General features: G+C 44.8%; 1 protein-coding gene across 1 annotated transcript; it reads left to right on the forward strand.

Moving 5' to 3' along the window:
* Positions 1-17,785: 17,785 nt before the first annotated feature.
* IFI27L2 (interferon alpha inducible protein 27 like 2) lies at positions 17,786-19,703 on the forward strand. Its single transcript, XM_033191486.1, has 4 exons — positions 17,786-17,913; positions 18,194-18,223; positions 18,816-18,977; positions 19,498-19,703. The coding sequence occupies exons 1-4, from the start codon at positions 17,907-17,909 to the stop codon at positions 19,683-19,685; spliced, it is 387 nt and encodes a 128-aa protein (XP_033047377.1). The 5' UTR covers positions 17,786-17,906; the 3' UTR covers positions 19,686-19,703.
* The last annotated feature ends 2,386 nt before the right edge of the window (positions 19,704-22,089 follow it).

A 22,089-nucleotide genomic window follows, 5' to 3' on the forward strand; every position in this document is an offset into this window, starting at 1 on the left:
TAACTTTTGTATTTTTGGTAAAGACGGGGTTTCACCATGTTGGTCAGGCTGGTCTCAAACTCCTGACCTTGTGATCTGCCCACCTCAGCCTCCCAAAGTGCTGGGATTACAGGCATAAGCCACCGTGCCCGGCCATAAATATGTATTTTTAAGATTATTATTAAGTGTGAATTTTCCCAAGATTTGGTGTGTTCTTCAAGAGTGATAAATTAGCCTTATTGCCATGCAGTGCCCTACAGCCCTGGGCTCTGGATGAGAGGTAGCTGGGAAGATGCTGTGGAGGCCATACTATGAAGGCAAGAGCCTTCACAGAAGAAGCATATGCGCCTATGGCTGAGCCTTCAGGGAGGGGCACCTTCTGTCCCTCCTCAGAGCCACAGTGCTCCTCAGAGAATGAAGGCTCTGCCCTTGTTAGTGGCACTGAGCAACAGAGTGCATGGGACCAGTTGGTCCCCATGTTGTTCTGGACAGAGTGGGGTGTGTTGGAGAAAGTCCTATGATGACTGACAGCCAGTTCCAAACCTTGACAATGACAGCTCCAAGCCATATCTAATTTGATTTTAAAAATAAAGAAATGTGACATTTCTTTAACTTCATTGTTGCAGGGCAGACTGATAATTGTTGCCCCTTCCTATTTGAAGGAGGAGGCTAGAGACAGACAATGGCTGTCCAGAATAAAGACCCAATTTCCCAGCATCCTTTGCAGTTTGATGGGAGCAGAATTTCCAGGGCCTACCCTCTTCTTCCTGTCCCCACTGGAATGCAGGCGTAAGTGCAGAGCCAACTCAAACCTGCAGGTGGAGGCAATACGCTGGGAGTAGAAGGTATATGTGCCCCCAAAATGGCACAGAGAAGGTCCAAGTAAGAATAAACTACTGTGTTTTTTAAGCTACTGTTATTTAGGGTCCCCTGAGAGAGATAGCTATGAGGCAAATATTACATGTGAAAAATATGAAGTATTTTTATATATGTAGAAAGTCACAAAAAACCTCAGAAAACCAACCAACATTCCCCAAACTAATAAATAAGTTTTACAAGGTCATAGCATGCAAGGTCAATACATAAAAATCCATTGTATTTCTATACACTAGCAATATACAGATGGAAACAAAAATTTAAAATAATACTATTCACAATAGCTTCAAAAACTGAAATACTTAGGTATAAATCTAAAAAAAAAAAGTAACAGATCTCTAAGCTGAAAACCACAAAATGCTAATTAAAGAAATCAAAGATTTAAGTAAATACAGGGACATACCATTTTCATAGATTAGAAGACTCAACACAGTAAAGACTCCAATTTTCTCTAAATTAATCCATAGATTTAATATAGTACCAATCAAAGTCCTAGCAGGATTCTTTCTGAGATATAGACAAACTATTTATAAAGTGTGTATGGAAGAGCAAAGTAATGAGAAGAGCTAATAACATTTTGAAAAAAAAATAAAGTTGTAGGAACCACACGGTAATTTTACGACTTACTGTAAAGCTATAGTAATGAAGTCAGTATGGTATCAGCAAAGGGATAGACACACAGATCTATGGAAAAGAATGCAGATACAGAAATAGACCCACACAGATGAGCTTATTAGTTTTTTACAAAGTTGCAAAAGCAATTAAATGGAAAAAACATAGTCTTTACACCCAGTTGTGTACATGCAGCAGATCCTCAAATAACGTCGTTTCCTTTAACATTGCTTTGTTATAACATTGATAGAAAAAAAAATGGACTTCAGCTGGGGCCACTGTAGAGTTTGCACATTCTCCTCATGTCTGCTTGGGTTTTCTCCGGGTACTCAATTCCTCCCACATCCCAAAGATATGCACATTAGGTGAATTGGTGTGTCTATATCGTCCCCACGCCAGTGTGTGTGTGTGTGTGTGTGTGTGTGTCTGTGTGTGAGTGCACCCCACGACAGAATGGCATCCTGTCCAAGGTGGGTCCCTGCTTAGCACCCTGAGTGGCTGGGATAGGCTCCAGTCAACCACCACCCTGCATTAAAATAATTCTGCTTATTTTTATTAATCGTTCTTAAAGGTACATGTAACTCACATTTACTTCCATGTTTAACGTTAGAAGTGTTTTGGTCTTTATTTAGAAGCTTGATGATGTTTTTATGATGAGATGTATGCCATAGGAATTTAATTCTTCTTCATATCAATTAGCTTATGGTAAAATTGGTTTCATTATACGTTGTTTTGCTATTTCACGTAAAGCCGCAGTTTCCAAGAACCTATCAACAGTATTGAGGATTTACTATACAGTCGAACATTCATAGGCAACCTAAAAGGGAACCTCAACCTCATTCCTTACACAAAACTCAAAGTCTATCTAAATGTATCATGTACAATTATATAACAGTTAGAAGAAAAGGCCAGAGAACATCTACATGACCTTGAATTTAGCAATAAGTTCTCAGACATGGCACCAAAAGCACTATCCATAAAATTTAAAAAATGATAAATTGGATTTTATCAAAATTAAGAACTTTTGCTCATGAAAGACACTGTTAAGAGAAGGTTAAGGGCCAGGCACGGTGGCTCACATCTGTAATCCCACCACTTTGGGAGACCTAGGCAAAAGGAAAGCTTGAGGCCAGGAGTTTGAGACCAACCTGGGCAACATAGTCAGACCCTGTCTCTACAAATAAAAAATAATAAAAATCATCCAGGTATGTTGGTGTGCACCTGTAGTCCCAACTTCTTGGGAGACTGAAGCAGGAGGATTCCTTGAGCCCAGGAGTTTCAGGCTGCAGTGAGTTATTATCATGCCACTGCAGCCTGAGCGAGGATGGTGGGCCAGCTTTAGACTGGGAAGAAGTATCTGAAATATTTGAAATATATGCATCTGGCCAGGCGCAGTGGCTCACGCCTGTAACCCCAGCACTTTGGGAGGCCAAGGAGGGTGGATCACCTGAGGTCAGGGGTTCGAGACCAGCCTGGCCAACATGGTAAAACCCTGTCTCTACTAAAAATACAAAAATTAGTTGGGCATGGTGGTGCACGCCTACAGTCGCAGCTACTCAGGAGGCTGAGCCAGGAGAATCGCTTCAACTCGGGAGGCAGAGGTTGCACTGAGCCAAGACCACATCATTGCGCTCCAGCCTGGGCAACAGGGGGAGACTCCAACTAAAAAAAAAAAAGAGAGAGAAAGAAAAGAAAATCATGCACCTGACAAAAGATTTATATTTAAAAAGTTCAACAATAAGAAAATGAATATTCCAATTTAAAGATAGCCAATGCCTGGCACAGGACCTGACTTGTGGAGAGAGGCATCAAATCAGTTTTGTCAACAGAGAAAATGAGAACCCAGGAGAGAATGACCTGTGAACATAGCTCATCCTCCTCATTTGATTGACAAGTGTTTATTGACAGGTGGAGACAAATAGTGCAAGGCAGATTGACATGCAGATTGCAATGCTCTTTCCTTGGGTCAAATTGAATACTGACCCAAGGAAAGAGCCCTGCACAGGGTGACAACCTGTAGGAATGTATCTTTTCTGATGTCTTTCCATGTACACCCCCTGAATGAGCCTTTCTCTCCAAGACTCTCCAGTGTGCTGCCCTTCTGCCATCTGTTTCAAATCCAGAGCCCCTCTGACCTGCTTAAGAAAAGTCAGACAAGAGCTGGTCCAGGAGAAGGCTCAGAGGTGAAGCCAGGTGATGAACTTGAGACTACAATTCAGAAGCCCACACCCTGGCCCCGACACTGCCCATAATAAATGCGTGGCCTCAGTCAGATGTCCCGGTCTATGGGCCTCTGCTTCCCTAGTTGTTCAGCAAAGGAGAGGGATGTTCAGACTCTCAGCTGCACCCCTCCACCCTGGACATTCCCAGATTCACCAGAGCGAACACTGTCGCTCATTAACTGGACCCCATTTCATTCTTCTTTTCGTACCCAAGACCTCAATCCCCGAGCACGTTAGTCCTTTGTCAAATGCCAGCAAGCTTAAACACAGATGAAAGCACGTGTCCTTACTGACTGGAAACCTAGAGGTTGAACGCTTGGCCTCAATATCACTGCTATCTTGAATTCTCCAGGTGCCCTTGGCACAGCCCACAGTTCACTGACAAGTTCATCATCATCTCCAACTTTGTAGACCTTCTGGCAGATTGCAGCAGCCTCTATTATTTCAATGTATAATTTATATGGCCCATTTTCACTGCCAAGGACAGCCCACAAAGCACACTTGATCCTGCACAAGAAAACAGCGAGCTTTGCCCTCTGGGATGTGTGTGCCTCCCACCAACGGACACACGCAACTTTTCCAAAGTCTTTTGCTTTACTGGGGCACCTCATTAGGGCAGGAACAATGGGACCTCAGAATAATAGGACAGTCACCACAATTTCAACGGTGCTCTGAGGCAGGTATGTGGGTGACATTCAACACATACGGTGGTTTCCAGCCACCGGAAGGCCATGCTGGCAGGCTGGAGGCCCTTTGCATCTTTGCAGGAGAGCAGCATGATGCCCCAGGCAAGAGGTTCCAATCTGAAGCGGGGGCTCCATTTCCCTGATGCTGCCTGCTACCCAGGGAAACGCACATATGTCATGGCAACTTTCTGGACTTCAGTCTCCTCTCCCCTCCACCCAGGGCATTAGCTCCTGCCCTGACAGCCTTGCTGGATTATGGCAAGGATCAAGACAAATAAAAAATATATGAGGGTTTTATTTGTTTGTTTGTTTGTTTGTTTTGGAAAACGCTATGCGCTTGCTACATAAAGTTTGGCCCATGGACCAGCAGTCAGCATCACTTGAGAGCTTGCTGGCAATGCAGAATCTCAGGCCCCACCCCAGACCTACTGGATCCGAATCTACATTTTAACAAGACCCCACGTGATTTCCATGAGAAGTACTGCAATACGCTAACAGAAATGTGGTATGGGGGAAGAATGTGTTGTCTGGATCCTGGAGCTCTGAGTTCAAATTCACCTCAGCCACAAAGTCCTTCCTGACCTTGGGAGGTGGCCGGGGCCTCCGTTCCCTCAGTAGTAGAAGTGTCACCCTGCTGTGGTAGGAGAATGTGGGATGGAGAGGAGAAGGGGCAGAGGGCAAAGGGCTGAGCGGCAGGGAGCCCCTTCCCAGTGCTGTGAAGGGAATGGGTAAGATAAGACAATAGAGAAGATCAGGGAGAGATCAGCACCTCCCCCTGCCAGCCCTGCTCATCCCCACCCCAACCCTTCCTCACTCACCAAAGCTTGGCATGGACCCTCAAGTCAGCTGTGGGCCAAAGGCAGCTGAGAAGTGGACAGTCCTGCCTGGTTGTGAGATATCCAAAGTGGCACCAGGAGGCCTGGAGGGTCTTCAGCCTGCCCCAGGCTGCAGAGTATCCACTGTAGACCCAGCACTGAGATCAGTAGGTGGATGGGGAACCCTGGAGTAGCCCCATCCTCCAGGTTGCAAAGGGAGCAGCTGAGGGGATCCTGTAGACTGTCTCGGAGGCATCGTCTGCATTTAACAAGTGGTATTCTCATTACGCTGGCTTTCCTATTAAGCAAGCTTCTTGATATAACTCAAAGGTGAGGGCACTTGACCTGTGTTTCAAAATTTCCCTGCAATGCTGGGAAATGGACTGCATCACACTCGACAAGACTCTATTCAAGTAATTACCCAGAGAGAGGTATGGTAATTGCAAGGAGGTAAGTGCTCCATTTTGTGGGTTTAAAAATACCAACTTTATGGGGCTGTGGTGAGCATTAAATGTGATATCGTGTGGCCCGCTCTTAGCACAGGTTTGCAATTAGCCTTTTCCCCACAGTCTTGCAGATGAATCGAAAGCTCTGCTCTGGCCCAGAAGCCCCTTCCTTAGCCTCCACCAGCAGCTGAACTCTAATGGCTCTGCTAATCGATGTTTCAAGTCCACAGTGATGGAGCTGTGAGCCCTGATCCTAAAAGTCGGACTCAGGGCTGGGGGTGTTCTTTTCAGAAATATCTCTTCTATTGTTTTCTTTTTTTTTCTTTTTTTTTTTTTTTTTACTCTTTTAGTTATTTTATTTTTTACAGGCATACAATTTGTAATAATCACATCAGGGTAAATGGGGTATCCATCACCTCAAGCATTTACCATTTTGTTATGTTACAAACAATTCAATTATACTCTTTTAGCTATTTTATTTTATTTTTCACAGGCATACAATGTGTAATAACCACATCAGGGTAAATGGGATATCCATCACCTCAAGCATTTATCCTTAATGTTGCAAATGATCCAATTATACTTTTTAAGTTATTTTATTATGTACAATAAATTATTATTGAATATAATCACCCTGTTTTGCAACCAAAACTCTTATTTGTTCTAACTATGTTTTTTTATACATTAACCATCTCCATTTCCACCGCCCAAACCCCACTACCCTTCTCAGCATCTGGTGACCATTATTCTACTCTATATCTCCATGAGTTCAATTGTTTTGATTTTTAGCTCCCACAAATAAGTGGCAACAGCGATGTTTGTCTTTCTGTGCCTGGCTTATTTCACTTAACATAATGACCTCTAGTTCCATCCATGTTATTGCAAATGACAGGATCTCATTCTTTTTTATGGTTGAATAGTACTCCATTGTGTATATGTACCACATTTTCTTTATCCATTCATCTGTTGATGGACACTTACGTTGCCTTCAACTCTTAGCTATTGTAAACAGTGCTGCAACAAACACAGGAGTGTAGATACCTCTTTGATACACTGATTGCCTTTCTTTTGGGTATATACTCAGCAGTGGGATTGCTGGATTACATGGTAGCTCTATTTTTAGTATTCTGAGGAACCTCAACTTGGCCCTATGTGCTCTCCTAGCTGAACCCAATCCCTTGAGGAAATCAAGTTAAAGTAGTCCTTTCTGACGGTAGTTTTAAATGCTCCCATGTGTGCATTCAAAACCTAGAGAATAGGCTGGGCGCAGTGGCTCATGCCTGTAATCCCAGCACTTTGGGAGGCTGAGGCGGGCAGATCATGAGGTCAGGAGATCGAGACCAGCCTGCTCAACATAGTGAAACCCCGTCTCTACTAAAAAAAAAAATACAAAAATTAGCTGGGCGTGGTGACGCATGCCTGTAATCCCAGCTACTTGGGAGGCTGAGGCAGGAGAATTGCTTGAACACGGGAGGCAGAAGTTGCAGTGAGCTGAGATCGCACCACTGCAATCCAGCCCAGGTGACAGTGTGAGACTCCGAAAACAACAAAAACAAAAAAAAAAAAAAACTACAGAATATACAAATCAACATGTGAAATAAACTGCAGGAGGACTTACTGAGTGAAGACTGAGAGGAGGATCCCCCCAAAAATATATCCCTTGGGAAAGAGTCCCTTCCTACTTGTGCACTTACAAGTATTTCGTTCTCTGGGGTGGCCTCTCATGTTTTTGGTAACAGAGGACTGTGAGACTCCCTCAATCCGTGCTGGTTTCAGATGCACGTTGGGGTCACCTGGCAGAACTGGTAGGAGGGAGTTTCATCGTTATTCCTGGGAGTGTAGCTTCACTGTACAAGGGCTGGACAGCAGGGAACAAGACTTGATGACTTTTAAAGCATCAGGATGAGGGCTTACGCAGCGAGATCATAAACACTCGAACAGGAGCTATTCTAATGTTGCATAAATAAGGCCTTGGGGCTTGGGATTAATTTTCCAGTGACAGCATCTTTTATAGATTCCAAAAGTGGAAAAATGAAAATGGGGCATCATGGAATATTCTGGATCACCTTATACCTAGCATCTACGCTATTTCACACAATTCTCATGGAAAAGCTCCTGGTGCAGTCTTCAGTAACTCAGCTTTGGGTCTCAACAGTGATTGATGTGTAGAAAATGTAAATAAGTATTTGCATTTTGAACAAATGAATGAACTTCATTTTGATGCAGGCTCTATGAACCCCACTGTGGGGCCCTGAGATGATATCCCACAGACCACTGGGTGCTCTACCTTACTGTCAGGGATGGCAGGGAACAGGCCAAGGGAAACAGTGCAAAGGAGAGGAACGTGGGTCATTTGGGGGGACACAGGCCTGGCACCTGTGGCCATCAAAATGAAAGATGGATGCTGGGTTGGGAGGACAGCCCTTCTTTCCGAGGACTGGAGCCCAGTTCTGGGGGCCTGCGGGCTGGACCTCTCCGAGGCTGGGTTAGCCATGGTGCCGTTATTGTGGTGGATGTTGATGTTGTCTTCATGTAAGACTGTCCAGAGACTTCTCTTTAAAACCAGAAGATCTGTGCCTATGGGGCCCCCATCCCACGGCACCTCAGATCCCTCCCTTCCTTTACACAGGACAGGAAGTTTGTAACTCCCTGGGTTGCCCGAGACCTCCTTAGTCTCTGCTGCTTTGTCCTGGCATTTGGACTGTAGCTTTTCTTACAGTAAAATACTATTAATACTCATGTCCGTATCAAAAGTGAGACAATGAAATGGGAAAGAGGATTTATACTGTGAACTTGAGGAAGGGTCCTGGTTGTTTAATACATAGACACTGGGGCAGGTTCCTGAGCTGTATTTTGCTACCTGGACGTGAGCCCCAGGCCTCAGCCCACTGCAGGCCTCCCCTCCCTAACCACCCCACACTTCTCCCTGGGGGTCTCTCCTTCCAAGTAAGAGCAGAGCAGGCTGGACCCATCTTTTAGTTCTCAGTCTCAGGGGAGAAGAAAGGTGGAAACTCCCAAAAGAGAACTCAAATGGTCAAATACCTGGAGAGATCAAGTGGCTGGTTCCCCAGCCCAGCCTGTTTTGTGGTGGGGCCCCATTCTTCCTACAAATACATGCCAACTCCTGCCAAGAACCCAGACCTGCACACCCCAGAGCGGGTTACCCACCAGCTCTGTGGACTTTCTTCAGTTTTAGAGTCTCAAATGGATCTACCCAGGCTCTCAAAATGAACACGAATGTTTGATTATCTTTAAAAAATTTAGTAGGATCGTATCGCTAACTTAAAACCATCTGTTTGTTTTCCACCTCAATTTGAGCAAAAGCCCAAGTTCTTTTGAATGCCCACCCGCCCTGCATCCCCGCCTTCCCCCCCACACAGCCTGCCTCCCTGAAGCTCCCTCCACCCCTCTGGCCCCATCTGTAGCCCTCACTCACTCCTCTGGTTGCACACTCTTCCTCAGTGCTCTGCAAACACTTCCTGCCCCAGGGCCTTTGCACTGCCTGTTCCGTCTGTCCAGTGCTCTTCCCCACATTGCCACTTGGCTCCTGTGCTTCCTTAGTTCCTTCAGGTCCCAGGTGCCACCTTAGCAGGGACACCCTTCTTGACCATGCTACTTAAAGTGGCAGCCCTGGCTCCAACATTCACTGTCCTTCTTCCTCCACTTCACTCCATAGTCTTCACAGCACCTAACATGGTATGTACTTAACTGTTTGTTTAAGGTTCATCTCCCTTCCATGAGAGTAAAGATTTCATTTTTCTCACTGCTCTTTCCCCGGGTTCTTTAGCAGCATTTGGCGTGTAGAAAATGTGAATAAATAGTTGGTGGGTGAATAAATGAAGGAGTGAATGAATGAGTAACATTAGAAGCAGCCACCAAAAATGGATTCCTTAAGACTCTGGGTAACTTCAGGTATAATAAGGCATAAGGAGCACCTCAGGACCCAAAAGTTGGAGGCAGCCAGACCTCAGGAGGATCTAGAAATGAGAACACAGAAAGGATTCTCTCTGTCTCTCACTCTGGCTTCTTCCTGGAAACGTGGTCCATTTCTGTTTCTCAGCAGATCAGCTTGTTCTCTTACTCAGCCCATGGGCAGGACAGAAGACGGCTGCTCCATGATTACTCTGTTCTTTCTTATAAATCCAGCTATCCAGTTAGTGCCTCGATATCCCCGTCTCTTTCCAAATGTGCCGAGCATCTTTGGTCCTATCCACGTGGCCAGGAAAGTGAGGTCATGTTCACAAACATGGTTTCCAAGGAGCCCGCCAGGCAAGAGCTGGAGAGACATCTAAACACACTGCAAAATCTCTTCCAATGGGACATTTCCCGGTACAAACGTTTGCTCCAAGATAGGGAGCTGCCCTTCCAGCCCTTTCGGTCTGAGGTTCAGGACAAGCCTGCTCCAGTCCTGAAAACAAAGCTCCATCCCAGCCAACCCGGGCGCTGTGGGCCCATTAGCCAGCCCACTAGCAACTGAGCTTGCAGTTTGAGATATTGCCACGAGAGGGCACTCCAAAAGCAAGAAGCGCATTCTCTCAAACTCCAGTCCTCAGAACGCAACTCAATTACAGTGGGCCCAGCTAGGTTGGCTGTAGAAGTCTGCAAGGCTGGCAGAGATAGAGAGAACAGGGACCCACGATCCCAGAACTCTTGGCCTGCTGCCCAGGCCTTGCCATATCTCATGAAGGATGGCACATCCCAGGCAAACCCAGTCACTGTATTTTAAGCTGGAAAGTTGGCTGAGAACGCCAGTGGAATTTTCCGAGGGGTATAGGGAGACTTGGCTAGAGGCCAGCCTAAGGACTACATTAAATGCAGTCAAAATGGGGAGAAACTCTAAAAGCTCTGTACCATAAACATTAATAGGGTTAGTGTTAGGAAACCAGGGGCTTTGATTTTTTTAACTTTGCATATTGATGTTTTCTAAATAGTCTAATGAACATGTATTGTGTGTATAATTCCCTTGTTAATGTACCTTTTTGGTTATTTTCAGTTAAGGGCTTTTATGAACAAAGCTGTTTTGAACATTGTGTACAAGTCTTTGTGTGGACATGTTTTCATTGCTCTTGTGTAAATGCCAAGCAGAGGAATTAATGGATAGGAATATCTTTAACTTTGTAAGAATAGCCAACCTTTTTCCAAAGTGGTAGCACCATTTTAAACTCCCAACAGGAATATGTGATTTTCTCCATATCCTTGCCAACACTGGTGTAGTGAGTCTTTTAATTTTAGCCATTCTAGAGGGTGTGAAGTGGTGCTCCATGGTGGCATCATTTTACATTTCCCAAATGACAAAAGACATTAAGTCTTTTTTGTGTGCTTACTGTCTACTCATATATTTTGCTTTGTGAAGCATTTGCTCAAACCTTTTGCCCCTTGTTAAATTGGGTCAGTTTGTCTTTTTCATATTGTGCTATAGGTGTTCTTTACAAATCCTTTATCAAATATATGCATGGTATGAAGTAAAGGTGGAGGTTCATTGTTGTCCATTTGGATTATATAATTTCCTGTGTGTACTATAACAAATTACCATAAACTTGGTAGTTTAAAACAACAGAAATCTATTATCTCACAGTTCCAGAGACCAGAAGTCTGAAATCAGTATCACTGGACCACATTTAAGGTGTCGGCAGGATTGTGCTGTCTCTGGAGCTCTAGAGAAGAATCTGTTTCTTACCTCTTCTAGCATCTGGTAGCTGCCAGCAATCCCTGGCTTGTGGCTGCATCACTACAATCTCAGCCCATGTGGTCACATCATCTTCTTCTCCTCTATGTGTCAAATATTCCTCTGCTTCTTTCTTATAATGATACTTGTGACTGAATTTAGGTTCCATACAGATAATCCAGGATATCTCACAGTCTCAAGATCCTTAACTTAATCACATCCGCAAAGACTCTTTTGCATAAAAGGTAATAATATGGTTTGGCTGTGTCCCCACCCAAATCTCATCTTGAATAGTAGCTCCCATGACCCCCACATGTCACGGGAGGGACCCAGCAGGAGGTAATTGAATCATGGGGAGGATGTTTTCCCATGCTATTTTCATGATGGTGAGTAAGTCTCATGAGATCTGATGGTTTTATAAAGAGCAGTTCCCCTGCACACGCGCTCTTGACTGCTGGCATGTAAGACATGCTTTTGCTCCCTCCTTCACCTTCTGCCATGATTGTGAGGCCTCCCCAGCCATGTGGAACTGTGAGTCCATTAAACCTCTTTTTCTTTATAAATTACCCAGTCTCAGGTATGACTTTATTTGCATGGTAAGAACAGACTAATACAAGTAACATTTACAGGTTCCAGGGATTAGGACCTGATATCTTTGGGCTAATTATTTAGCCTGCCACATGATCTTCAGTAATTCCAGGATCAACTGAAACAATTACCATCTCTACTGAATTACCTTAGTACCTTTGTTGAAACTCAGTTGACCATATATGTTTAGGTTTACTTATGGGATTTCTATTCTGTCCCACCTATCTCTCTGCCTATCCTCACACCAACATCACACTGTCTTTATTATGTAGCTTTATACTGTCTTAAAATTAAGTACTCCAGTGTTAATCTTCTAACTTTATCTTTTCATTTAAAAAAAAACAGAAAATATGATATTCTATGTCCTTTGCATTTCCATATGTATTTTAGAAACATCATGTCAATTTCACACAAAAAATTAAATTAAAGCCTGCTGGAATTTCTATTGGGATTGCTTTGAATCTATAGACCAGTTTGTGATGTATTAACAACTTAATACATCTTAAAATTCAGTCTCTCAATCCATGAATGTAATTTATCTTTTTTGGGGGGGTTCACTTGAATTTCTCTCAGCAATATTTTGTAGTTTCGATCTATATGTCCTGCATGTGTTTTCATAATTTATTCCTAAATATTTCAGTTTGGATGCTATTGTGTCATTTGAAAACAGTTGGATGCTATTGATGTTTTATTTTAACTTGTGTGGCTGATATTTATAAATGCAATTGACATTTGCAGTGTTGTTAAATTCACTTAGGTCTAGCAGTTGTTTGTAGATTTCTTAGTACTTTCTACATAAACAACAATGTTGTACATGAATAAAGAAAGTTTTACATCTTTCTGCTTCCAATCTAAAGTAGAATGCATTCAATACAGCAGCACTAAGCATGATATTTGTTGTTTTTTTTGATAGAAAACTTTAGAAGGTTGAGGAAGTTCCCTTTACTCCTAAATTGCTCAGAATTTTTTATCAAAGTATGTATTGATGTGCACATACAATATTTTTTCCTTATTCTGTACATGTGGTAAATTAATTGACATGAGGTCATGACATAAGTCTCCTTTATATATTTGTAGATTTGATTTGCTAGTATTTTGTTCAGGATATTTGCATGTGTGTCTGCAAGGGATATTTTTCTGTAGTTCTTTTTTAATGCCTTTGTCAGGTTTTGGTATCAAGGTGACACTGATATATTTTGAATATCAATTCTTTGTCAGTTACGTGTATGGTAAGTATTTTCTCCCACTATGTGGCATGACTTTTTATTCTTGTCATCGTGCCTTTGCTTGAGGCTTACAGTCTTTATTTGCATATTCCAGGAAGTCAGAAGAGGTCCAGTTGGTGTAGGGTGTGTTAGAAGGCAGCTAGTGGCTGGGCACAGTGGCTCACGCCTGTAATCCCAACATTTTGGGAAGCTGAGGCGGGCGGATCACTTGAGGTTAGGAGTTTGAGACCAGCCTGGCCAACATGGTAAAACCTCGTCTCTAGTAAAAATATAAAAATTAGCTGAGCATGGTGGCGCACACCTATAATCCCAGCTACTCAGGAAGCTGAGGCAGGGAATCACTTGAAGCCGGGAGGCAGAGGTTGCAGTGAGCCAAGATAGTGCCACTGCACTCCATTCTGGACAACAGAGTGAGACTCTGTCTCAAAAAAAAAGGCAGCTGGTACACACTCGAATTTTGGGTTATCCTTGAAAGCAGCTTTGATAAACACTAAAGATTATTTGGGTTTTTAGATTAATATTCAATTTACTGAAATAAACTAAAAATCTAGTAATCCTTAAGTTCTTAGCTTTAATTAAAATCCTAATATTCTATTTATAAATCTAAGGGAACTTTTACAATTTAGTTGGCCAAATTCTCCGAAATATTTTAGGTTACATGTATATTAACATAATCTAGTTTCCTTTTGTGTGTGCATGTGTGTGTGGGTGTGTGTGTACAAATATAGGAACATTGTCAATTTCCTTTTTAAACACTGCATATGTTTCTAACAAGCAAAGACTTCCCATGAACACAGATGAATTTTACAAATTTAATAAAATAAACATATGATTTTGAGTGTTGTTTTCTTAAACATTATTTGTTAACAAAATTGTTTTTAAAGTAGAATACCTTTCAACTTTATAATCATAAGATTAAGTCTCTTATGGAAGCACATCATTAAAATTGGAATTATAAGTAATCTGTCCCATACGCCAAGTTCTTATGCACACGTTAAATATTCAATATGCACAAATTAGTCCTAAAATACTCAATATGCACAAATTAGTCCTAAAACTAATGCCAAAATGTTAATGCCATTGGTTTTGTTTATTTTGTTCTATTTTCTCCATAAGTAATTATAAACACTTGTACATTTTTAACCAAGGCAGTAGTTTTTAGCAGGCAGTAGTTTTTAACTATTAATACTAAGGCAGTAGGTTAAGGCAGTAGTTTTTAACAGGATGGTACTGCCCCCTAGGGGGCATTTTGGAAATCTGATGGTGTGCTTTTATTAGTCAGCAATTGGCGAGGGGATGCTTGTATTTAGCTCTTGGGTGGGGACAGGGGCCTGACAACTGAAATAGATAAGACAATTCTGCACAGCTAAAAGTTACCCTGTATAAATTTCAAAGATCTCATCATACAAGCAAAAAGCTCATAATTATTTAGGCCTAGAACTTAACCATGTTTTATGTAGTTTTGGCATAGTTTTAATATAGATTGAATTTTTAGGAATTTTGTTATCTTGTAAATCAGGGAGAAATCATACTTTGATTTGTTCTGAATTTTACCAAGAGTTATTCACCATTTCAGAAAATCGTGTCACCGGTAGCAATGTACTGCAGCCTGTAGTTGCAGCTCCCTCATTCATAGTGATTAAATGTAGATATATGTATATAAATATATAGATATGTTTCTTAGATCCTTGTTTTGAAACATCAAATATAAAAAAATAAGCATTGGCCGGGTGCAGTGGCTCACACCTGTAATCCCAGCACTTTGGGAGGCTGAGGCGGGCAGATGATGAGGTCAGGAGTTTGAAACCAGCCTGGCCAACATGATGAAACTACATCTCTACTAAAAATACAAAATGGTGATGTGCTCCTATAATCCTAGCTACTTGGGAGGCTGAGGCAGGAGAATTGCTTGAATCTGGGAGGCAGAGGTTACAGTGAGCTGAGATCCTGCCACTGCACTCCAGCCTGGGCGACAGAGCAAGACTCCATCACAAGAAAAAAAAAAAAAAATTAAGAATTTACCATTGAATATTGTATCATCTTAAATCCCAACTTATATGGGTGCAAACAACTCATTCTTTCATTATACCTTTGGTATAATAGTGCTTCAGCATGTACATATTGAAATATACATTATTTTATTACAAATAATTTTCTTTTATTTCTCTTTTGTTTGGGCAATACCTTGTGTGTAACTATAATAGAGGATGTTATCTATGAATTTCATTTCAGGATAGTAGAGAGCATTACAAAGTATTTTTTAATCTTCACAAAAAATGTGTAGCCCTGGATTAACAATTCTGATACTGCTGTGCAGTCAGATTTTAAATCAGATAATAAATTTATAAGATTAAAACAGTGAGATATTGTTGCCAGAAGAGATAGCTTTTTGGAACAGAACAGAAAATATCCAAACAGATATACTGGTATATATACCAGCTAATGAATTTTGAATATAAAGATGAAATACCAAATTGAAGATTAAATTTAAGATGATTTAATCATGGTAGTGGAGCAACTGGCTAAGACATATATGGGTACATAAAGCACTGTATGTACCAATCTAAATTCCAGATGGATTAAAGGAAATCTTAAATAGCAAACCCCAGAAGAATCTAAAGAAAATAGCCAGGCGCGGTGGCTCAAGCCTGTAATCCCAGCACTTTAGGAGGCCGAGGCGGGCGGATCACAAGGTCAGGAGATCGAGACCATCCTGGCTAACACGGTGAAACCCCGTCTCTACTAAAAAGTACAAAAAACTAGCCGGCGAGGTGGCGGGCGCCTGTAGTCCCAGCTACTCGGGAGGCTGAGGCAGGAGAATGGCGTGAACCCGGGAGGCGGAGCTTGCAGTGAGCTGAGATCCGCCACTGCACTCCAGCCTGGGCGACAGAGCGAGACTCCGTCTCAAAAAAAAAAAAAAAAAAAAAAGAAAAGAAAAGAAAAGAAAATACAAGTGACAGTGTATTGAATAGCTAGTAGAAATGGCCTTTTCTAAGGACAAAAATAATAAAGTAAAATATTGGTAAGTTTGCATAAATATTAAACACTTTTCTATTTTTAAAAAAAAACACCAAAAAGGCAGAAATGAAGCATAAATAAAAATTTACAACATCTATGAGAATGGATGAAGGTAATTAATATATCATTAATTCCTATATATCAGTAAGGAAAAAAATACTTCAGTAGAATAAGGACTCAAGAATATGACAAGATAACTCACAAAATAAGGAGTACATGAAGCTAATAAACTGAAAAATAGTTTAGTCTCACTAGTGGTGAAGAGGAATGTATATTAAAATAAGTCACCTATTAAATCAACAGAGGGGTTTTTTGTTATTATTTCTTAACGACAAAGCTAATTGTTAGTGAGGAGGAGAAAAAAAATAGATCCTCCCACATAATTCTGGGAGAATGTAAACTGATGACAGTATTTTTGAATGCCAACATTACAACGTAGGTATCAGGTGCTATAAAAAATGCATAGTTCCGGCCGGGCGCGGTGGCTCAAGCCTGTAATCCCAGCACTTTGGGAGGCCGAGACGGGCAGATCACGAGATCAGGAGATCGAGACCATCCTGGCTAACACGGTGAAACCCCGTCTCTACTAAAAATACAAAAAATTAGCCGGGCGAGGTGGCGGGCGCCTGTAGTCCCAGCTACTCGGGAGGCTGAGGCAGGAGAATGGCCTAAACTCGGGAGGCGGAGCTTGCAGTGAGCTGAGATCCGGCCACAGCACTCCAGCCTGGGCGACAGAGCGAGACTCCGTCTCAAAAAAAAAAAAAATGCATAGTTTCTGGCCCAGCAGTTCCACCTCCAGGAATATACAGAAAATACTTGGGCCCCATAATGTTTTCGCTTCATGCTAAAATAACTTATCAGAGCGAAAATTAGACTTTGAACCTTTAAAAGGGTGGGGGGGGGAGCTGATACGTTGAACTCACGGGGATGGAATAGTTAATGACCGTTAAATATCATATTGAAGTTCTGGAAAAGGTAATGGGCGGGGCTGGTTGCCAGGAGCAGGGCGTGGGTGACTCCGAAAGCGCATGAGAGAATTTGATGGAGGAGGGGGCGGGGCATGTAAAAAAAAATGGTCTGAATCAGAGCTGTCAAAGTGGCTCAGACTCATGGAAGTGTACACTAAAAGGGTGAATTTTACTTTGTGTAAATTACATACACCTTAATAAAGTTGACTTTTTAAAAATCTTGTTGAAGAATATTAAACAGCCTGGGGAAATCTAAAGGGTTGATTAACGGAAGTGAGTAATTTGCAAGACAGAGTGTGATGGGAACTTGGCCGGTGGTGGAGGGGGTGTTTACACATTCAGGGGAGACATAGGCTGGAAGGAAAAGTGCCAGAATGTATGTATATTAGTGTCTCTCTGGAAGTTAAACATCGTTTATTAAATTAAACATCGTTTTTCTCCGTGCATTTTGTTTGTTATTGTGTTGCTTTTGGTTTTGGTTTTGGCTTTTGCAGCAAACGGCTCTTCTGTTATTGGCGGGGTTGGAGTGGGGGCCGGTGCTACAGCAATTTGGAAGCATGGCTCACTTGCTATGGCTTCCAGGTTGTTTCCAGCTCTTTTCTCTTCGGTAGATCCTTCGTCAAGCCGGGGCAGGCGAGCCGGGGAGTTGGGACGGCCCCTGGGCGAGCGGGGGGGGGCGGGGGGGCGGAGTCTGCGTCTCTCTGGGGCTGGCAGAGTGGGCGCGTCCCTACTGGATGGAGGGGGAAGTAACACCCCAAGAACGCTGTCATTTCCTGGGCCGAGTTGTGACCTGGACGGCCTCAGCATGATGAGTGAGTCTTGCTTCCCCAGGGGGCGGGCGGGCTGGGCTTGGGGCAGGCCTCCCCCTCCCCAGCCCAGGAAGGGATCGAGAATAGCTTCCTTCCGCGACTTCATCAACCAGCTGACCGACTGATTCCCTCTCCCTCCCTTCCTCCCTCCCCTTTCCTTCCTCCCTCACCCTCCTTTTCTACCTCCTTTCCCTTCCCCTCCCTTTGTGCCTCTCTCTCTCCCCTTTCTCCCCTTTCCCCTCTCCCTCTGCCTTCCCCTCTTCCCCTGGCACTCTCTCTCTAGAACAGGCAGCTGCTGCTGCAGTGGGAGGAGGTAAGTTGCCCAGATCTCCTGTCTCCAGGCCCTCACCTAGCCTGGTCCTGGGGGTGCTGGGAGACCGCAGAGATGAGGCGCAGGGCCTCTCACCCTCCACTTCGGAAGCTGCCTGAGTTGCCTGGGTGAGCCATGGGGGCCGGGAGCAGCATCAAAATACTCCAGGGAAAAGTTCACTCCCATTCCAGCCCCAGCTTGTCCTCTAGTCCTTATGTAGAATAAGCATAGGAGGAAGATTTCGTTTGAAAGAGGGTTTGCAGGTAAACTCCACATGGCTTGTTTCACATTTATGCATGGACACACACACACACACACACACACAAACTTGAGACCCAATAAAGGGTATTGACTTCCCCAGCATCACACAGCAAGTTAGAGACAAACCAGGGCTATGCCTCGTCCTTCTATGACATCTTTGCCTCACCTGGCTCCACACCCCACCTTTTCTTCACCACGAGCCCCCTAAGCTGCCATGTCTCTATTGCTCAAGCTGACAGTCGCCCGAAACTGTCAAGGAATTTATAAGCGAGGGGGGGCGTGGGGGTCCCTTCTCCTGAGCCCACCTCTGCACTCAGCTTCTCTCTCCCCACAGCTCTGGCAGTGGGGGCTGTTCCCGTGGTGCTCAGTGCCTTGGGCTTCACTGGGGCAGGAATCGTCGCATCCTCCATAGCAGCCAAGATGATGTCCGCAGCGGCCATCGCCAACGGCGGTGGGATTTCTGCGGGGAGCCTGGTGGCTGTTCTGCAGTCTGCGGGTAAGTGTGCTGGACAGGACCACCAGAGCTGGAAGAAGATCCAGCACTGAGGCTGAGCCCGAGGGAGGCCCTCTCCTTGCCCTGCAGTTCCATGACCCTCAGCTTCCTGGGTCTTCAGTCTCTCCCTCACTGTCCCTTCTTCTGGCTCCTTCTGAGTGAGGTTTGGGGTGGGAGTGCCTAGGGTGATGGGGCGCTGGATAGGGAGAAGAGGAAAGGAACCCAGGCCAAGAGCCATGCCTGGGCTCTGACACCTGGGTGACCTGGGCAAGGTCCCCAGCCCTCTCTGGGCCTCAGTGGCCTCCCGTGTAAAGTAAGGGGCCCTGTATCTCTTAGGGTCTGTCTGTGGATGACTCTCCCTCTATCTCTCAGTTTCCATGAATTCACCCCTGAGCTGTCTTTTAGCTGCCTCTAGCAGCTTCTACCCAAAGCAGAGCCCTGGGATTTTCAGGACCTGGAGGAGGGATCTGGGTGGGATTTCTGGGCCACCGCCAGACCCCTGTGCTCATTGTCTCCTCCACAGGGACAGCCGGACTCTCCACATCATCCAACATCCTCCTGGCCTCTGTTGGGTCAGTGTTGGGGGCCTGCTTGGGGAATTCACCTTCTCTCCCAGCTGAACCCGAGGCTAAAGGAAATGAGGCAACAGAAAATGTACCCCAAGGTGAACCTCCAAAACCTCCACTCAAGTCAGAGAAACATGAGGAATAAAAGTCACATGCAGATGCATCTCCCTGTCTTTGCTTCTTGCAACTCTGGTTGGAGTTCTGAGCTAGAGGTTTCCAGTTCTCCCCCTCTCCCAGCCTACCTTGTCATGGAGGGGCAGAGGGAGGTGGTTGGCCATGCAGAGAATTGGCTTTGGTTGGTCTCAGCCTTACAGGGATGGGCTGTATGACCCAGGGCCATTCGTGGGCCTTTTCTGGGCCTCAGTTTCCCCCTTATTCAATGGTGGCATTGTCACAGGCTCCTGTTGGGAGGCAGGGGTGAGGGGTGGCCAGGGCACTTCAGGAACCACTGACGGTCGAGCCCTCTGCTCCTCTTCATTAATAGCACTAGATACCCAGAATGAGCAAGAACACCATCCTTCCCTTGCTCAACCTCACCGTCTTGTCAGAAGGCTGATAAGCAAGCCAGCAGGAAAAGACAGTGTGTCAAGTGTTACACTGGGGCTCTGGGCACTTTGAGGGGAGGAGGCTGAATCAGGTTTGGTCACCAAACTGTGTCTGGAAAATTGAAGGAGAGGCTGAGTTCATGCACGAAGACCTGGAACTCTGACCACACCCTCACTGTGTTAGTCTGTTTTGGGTAGCAATAAAGGAATACCTGAAGCTGGAAAAGAGGTCTGTTGGGCCCACAGTTCTGCAGACTGTACAAGAAGCATAGTGCCAGCATTTACTTCTGGTGAGGGCCTCCGGAAGCTTACCATGGCAGAAGGGGAAGGAGGAGCAGGTATGTCATGTGGCAAGAGAGGGAGCAAGAGAGATGCCAGGCTCTTTTAAGTAGCCAGCTGTCTTGTGAACGAATAGAGTGAAAACACTCGTTACTGTGGGGAGGGCACTGAGTCAGTCATGAGGGATCCACCCCCGTGACCGAAACACCTGCCACTAGGCCGCACTTCCAACACTGGGGAATCACATTTTAACATGAGATTGGGAGGGTACAAACATCCAAACTCTATCAGTCCCTAAAGACTCCAGTCTTTGTTCATGTGATGGATGCCACAGTGGATGGGAGGGGTCCACACGGACCCCCAGGAGACTAGGATGTCAGGAGAAACTGGGCACTTACCCAAACAAAAGTGACACAGAGCATTATGTTCAGTGCAGTGATGGACCCCAGCCACGAGCAGGGAGCACAGAGGAGCCAGGGATCTGTTCTCATACCTGGGGAGGCTTCCTGGAAGAGGAGGCAAAAGGCTTGGGCCTTGAAAGGCGAGTGGAAGTCTGACAGAGGAGGAGGGAGGCAAAGGGAAAGGTGTCCCAGGAGGAAGTAAGTCCCAGCTGCTCAGTGAGAGAACTGGAGAGGGATATGTAATTGGGCATGTCCATGGCAGCGTGGGTGAAAGGCAATACCTCTGAGAAGCCAGCGAGAGGAGGGGGACCTTTAGGTAGCCCTGGAGAGCCTCAGAGGCAGTAGGGAACTCCCAAGCATGGAGATTTTACAAGGAGACGGGTCTGGTCTGGATGACGCGCAGCTGTCCTTCTGCCCCGATACATTTTCTATGCTGAGGCACATGCGTGTCTGCTGCTCCTGAAACTCCCGTGTATTTTGTGGGACAGAGACCTAGGCTCTGAGCTCCCCAGAGGACAAAGGCGGCCCAGGCCCCACAAGGGGAGCATCCTGGTCCCCATCTTCCTCCCAAGGACTGCCAGCAAAGAGAGGCCAAGTGTCCAGGAACAAAAGCTGGGGCCTTTTCCCCAAGGGCTCAGGTATGAAGGGGTGACTGAGAAGGGCTGCCTCTCCTCCCCTCCAAGGGATCAGCATCCACTACCCAGAGAACAGAGCAGAAGGGGCATCTGTCTGCTTCTGTCTCGTCTGGAGGTCTCAGCATCTTGCCCCTTCCTGCCATGTTCCTGGCCCCTCAGAAGCCGTCACCGCTGAGGGCTCCTGCCCATGACACATGGGACAGCTCCAGCCTCCCCCTCTGGAGCCCCAGATATGGCAGGGAGGGAACTTTTCCCTTCATTCTCCTAACCTTTGGCTCCCACCACCATCAGGCCAGGCTGTGTGATGAATGTCATCAGGTGAGAACAACAGAGGCCCTCCTTAGATGGGATAGTCAAAGAAGGCCTCTCTGAAACAGAGATGCCTTGCATAAGACCTTAAGGACAAGAGAGAATTGCAGGGGCCATTGAAAATAATATGCTAAGAATAGATAAGGCTCAAGGACAGTATCTCTAGCTAGTTGCACTTTCAATGAACTCCAGTAGTCAAGGACAGTATCTCTAGTTGAACTTTTAATGAACTCTAGTAGGCGCCAAGAAGGCAGACAAAATAAGAAAGAACTTAGAGACAAGGAACTAAGCAGAGGTTATATCTGGGTGCAGAAAGTTTGTTTTGCATTGTGTTATTTTTGCTGATGTGGGGTTTATGGAGTATAAATAAAGTGAGGCGG

The sequence above is a fragment of the Trachypithecus francoisi genome, unplaced genomic scaffold (genome assembly GCF_009764315.1).
Source record: "Trachypithecus francoisi isolate TF-2019V2 unplaced genomic scaffold, Tfra_2.0 Lachesis_group3, whole genome shotgun sequence".
NCBI lineage: Eukaryota > Metazoa > Chordata > Mammalia > Primates > Cercopithecidae > Trachypithecus > Trachypithecus francoisi.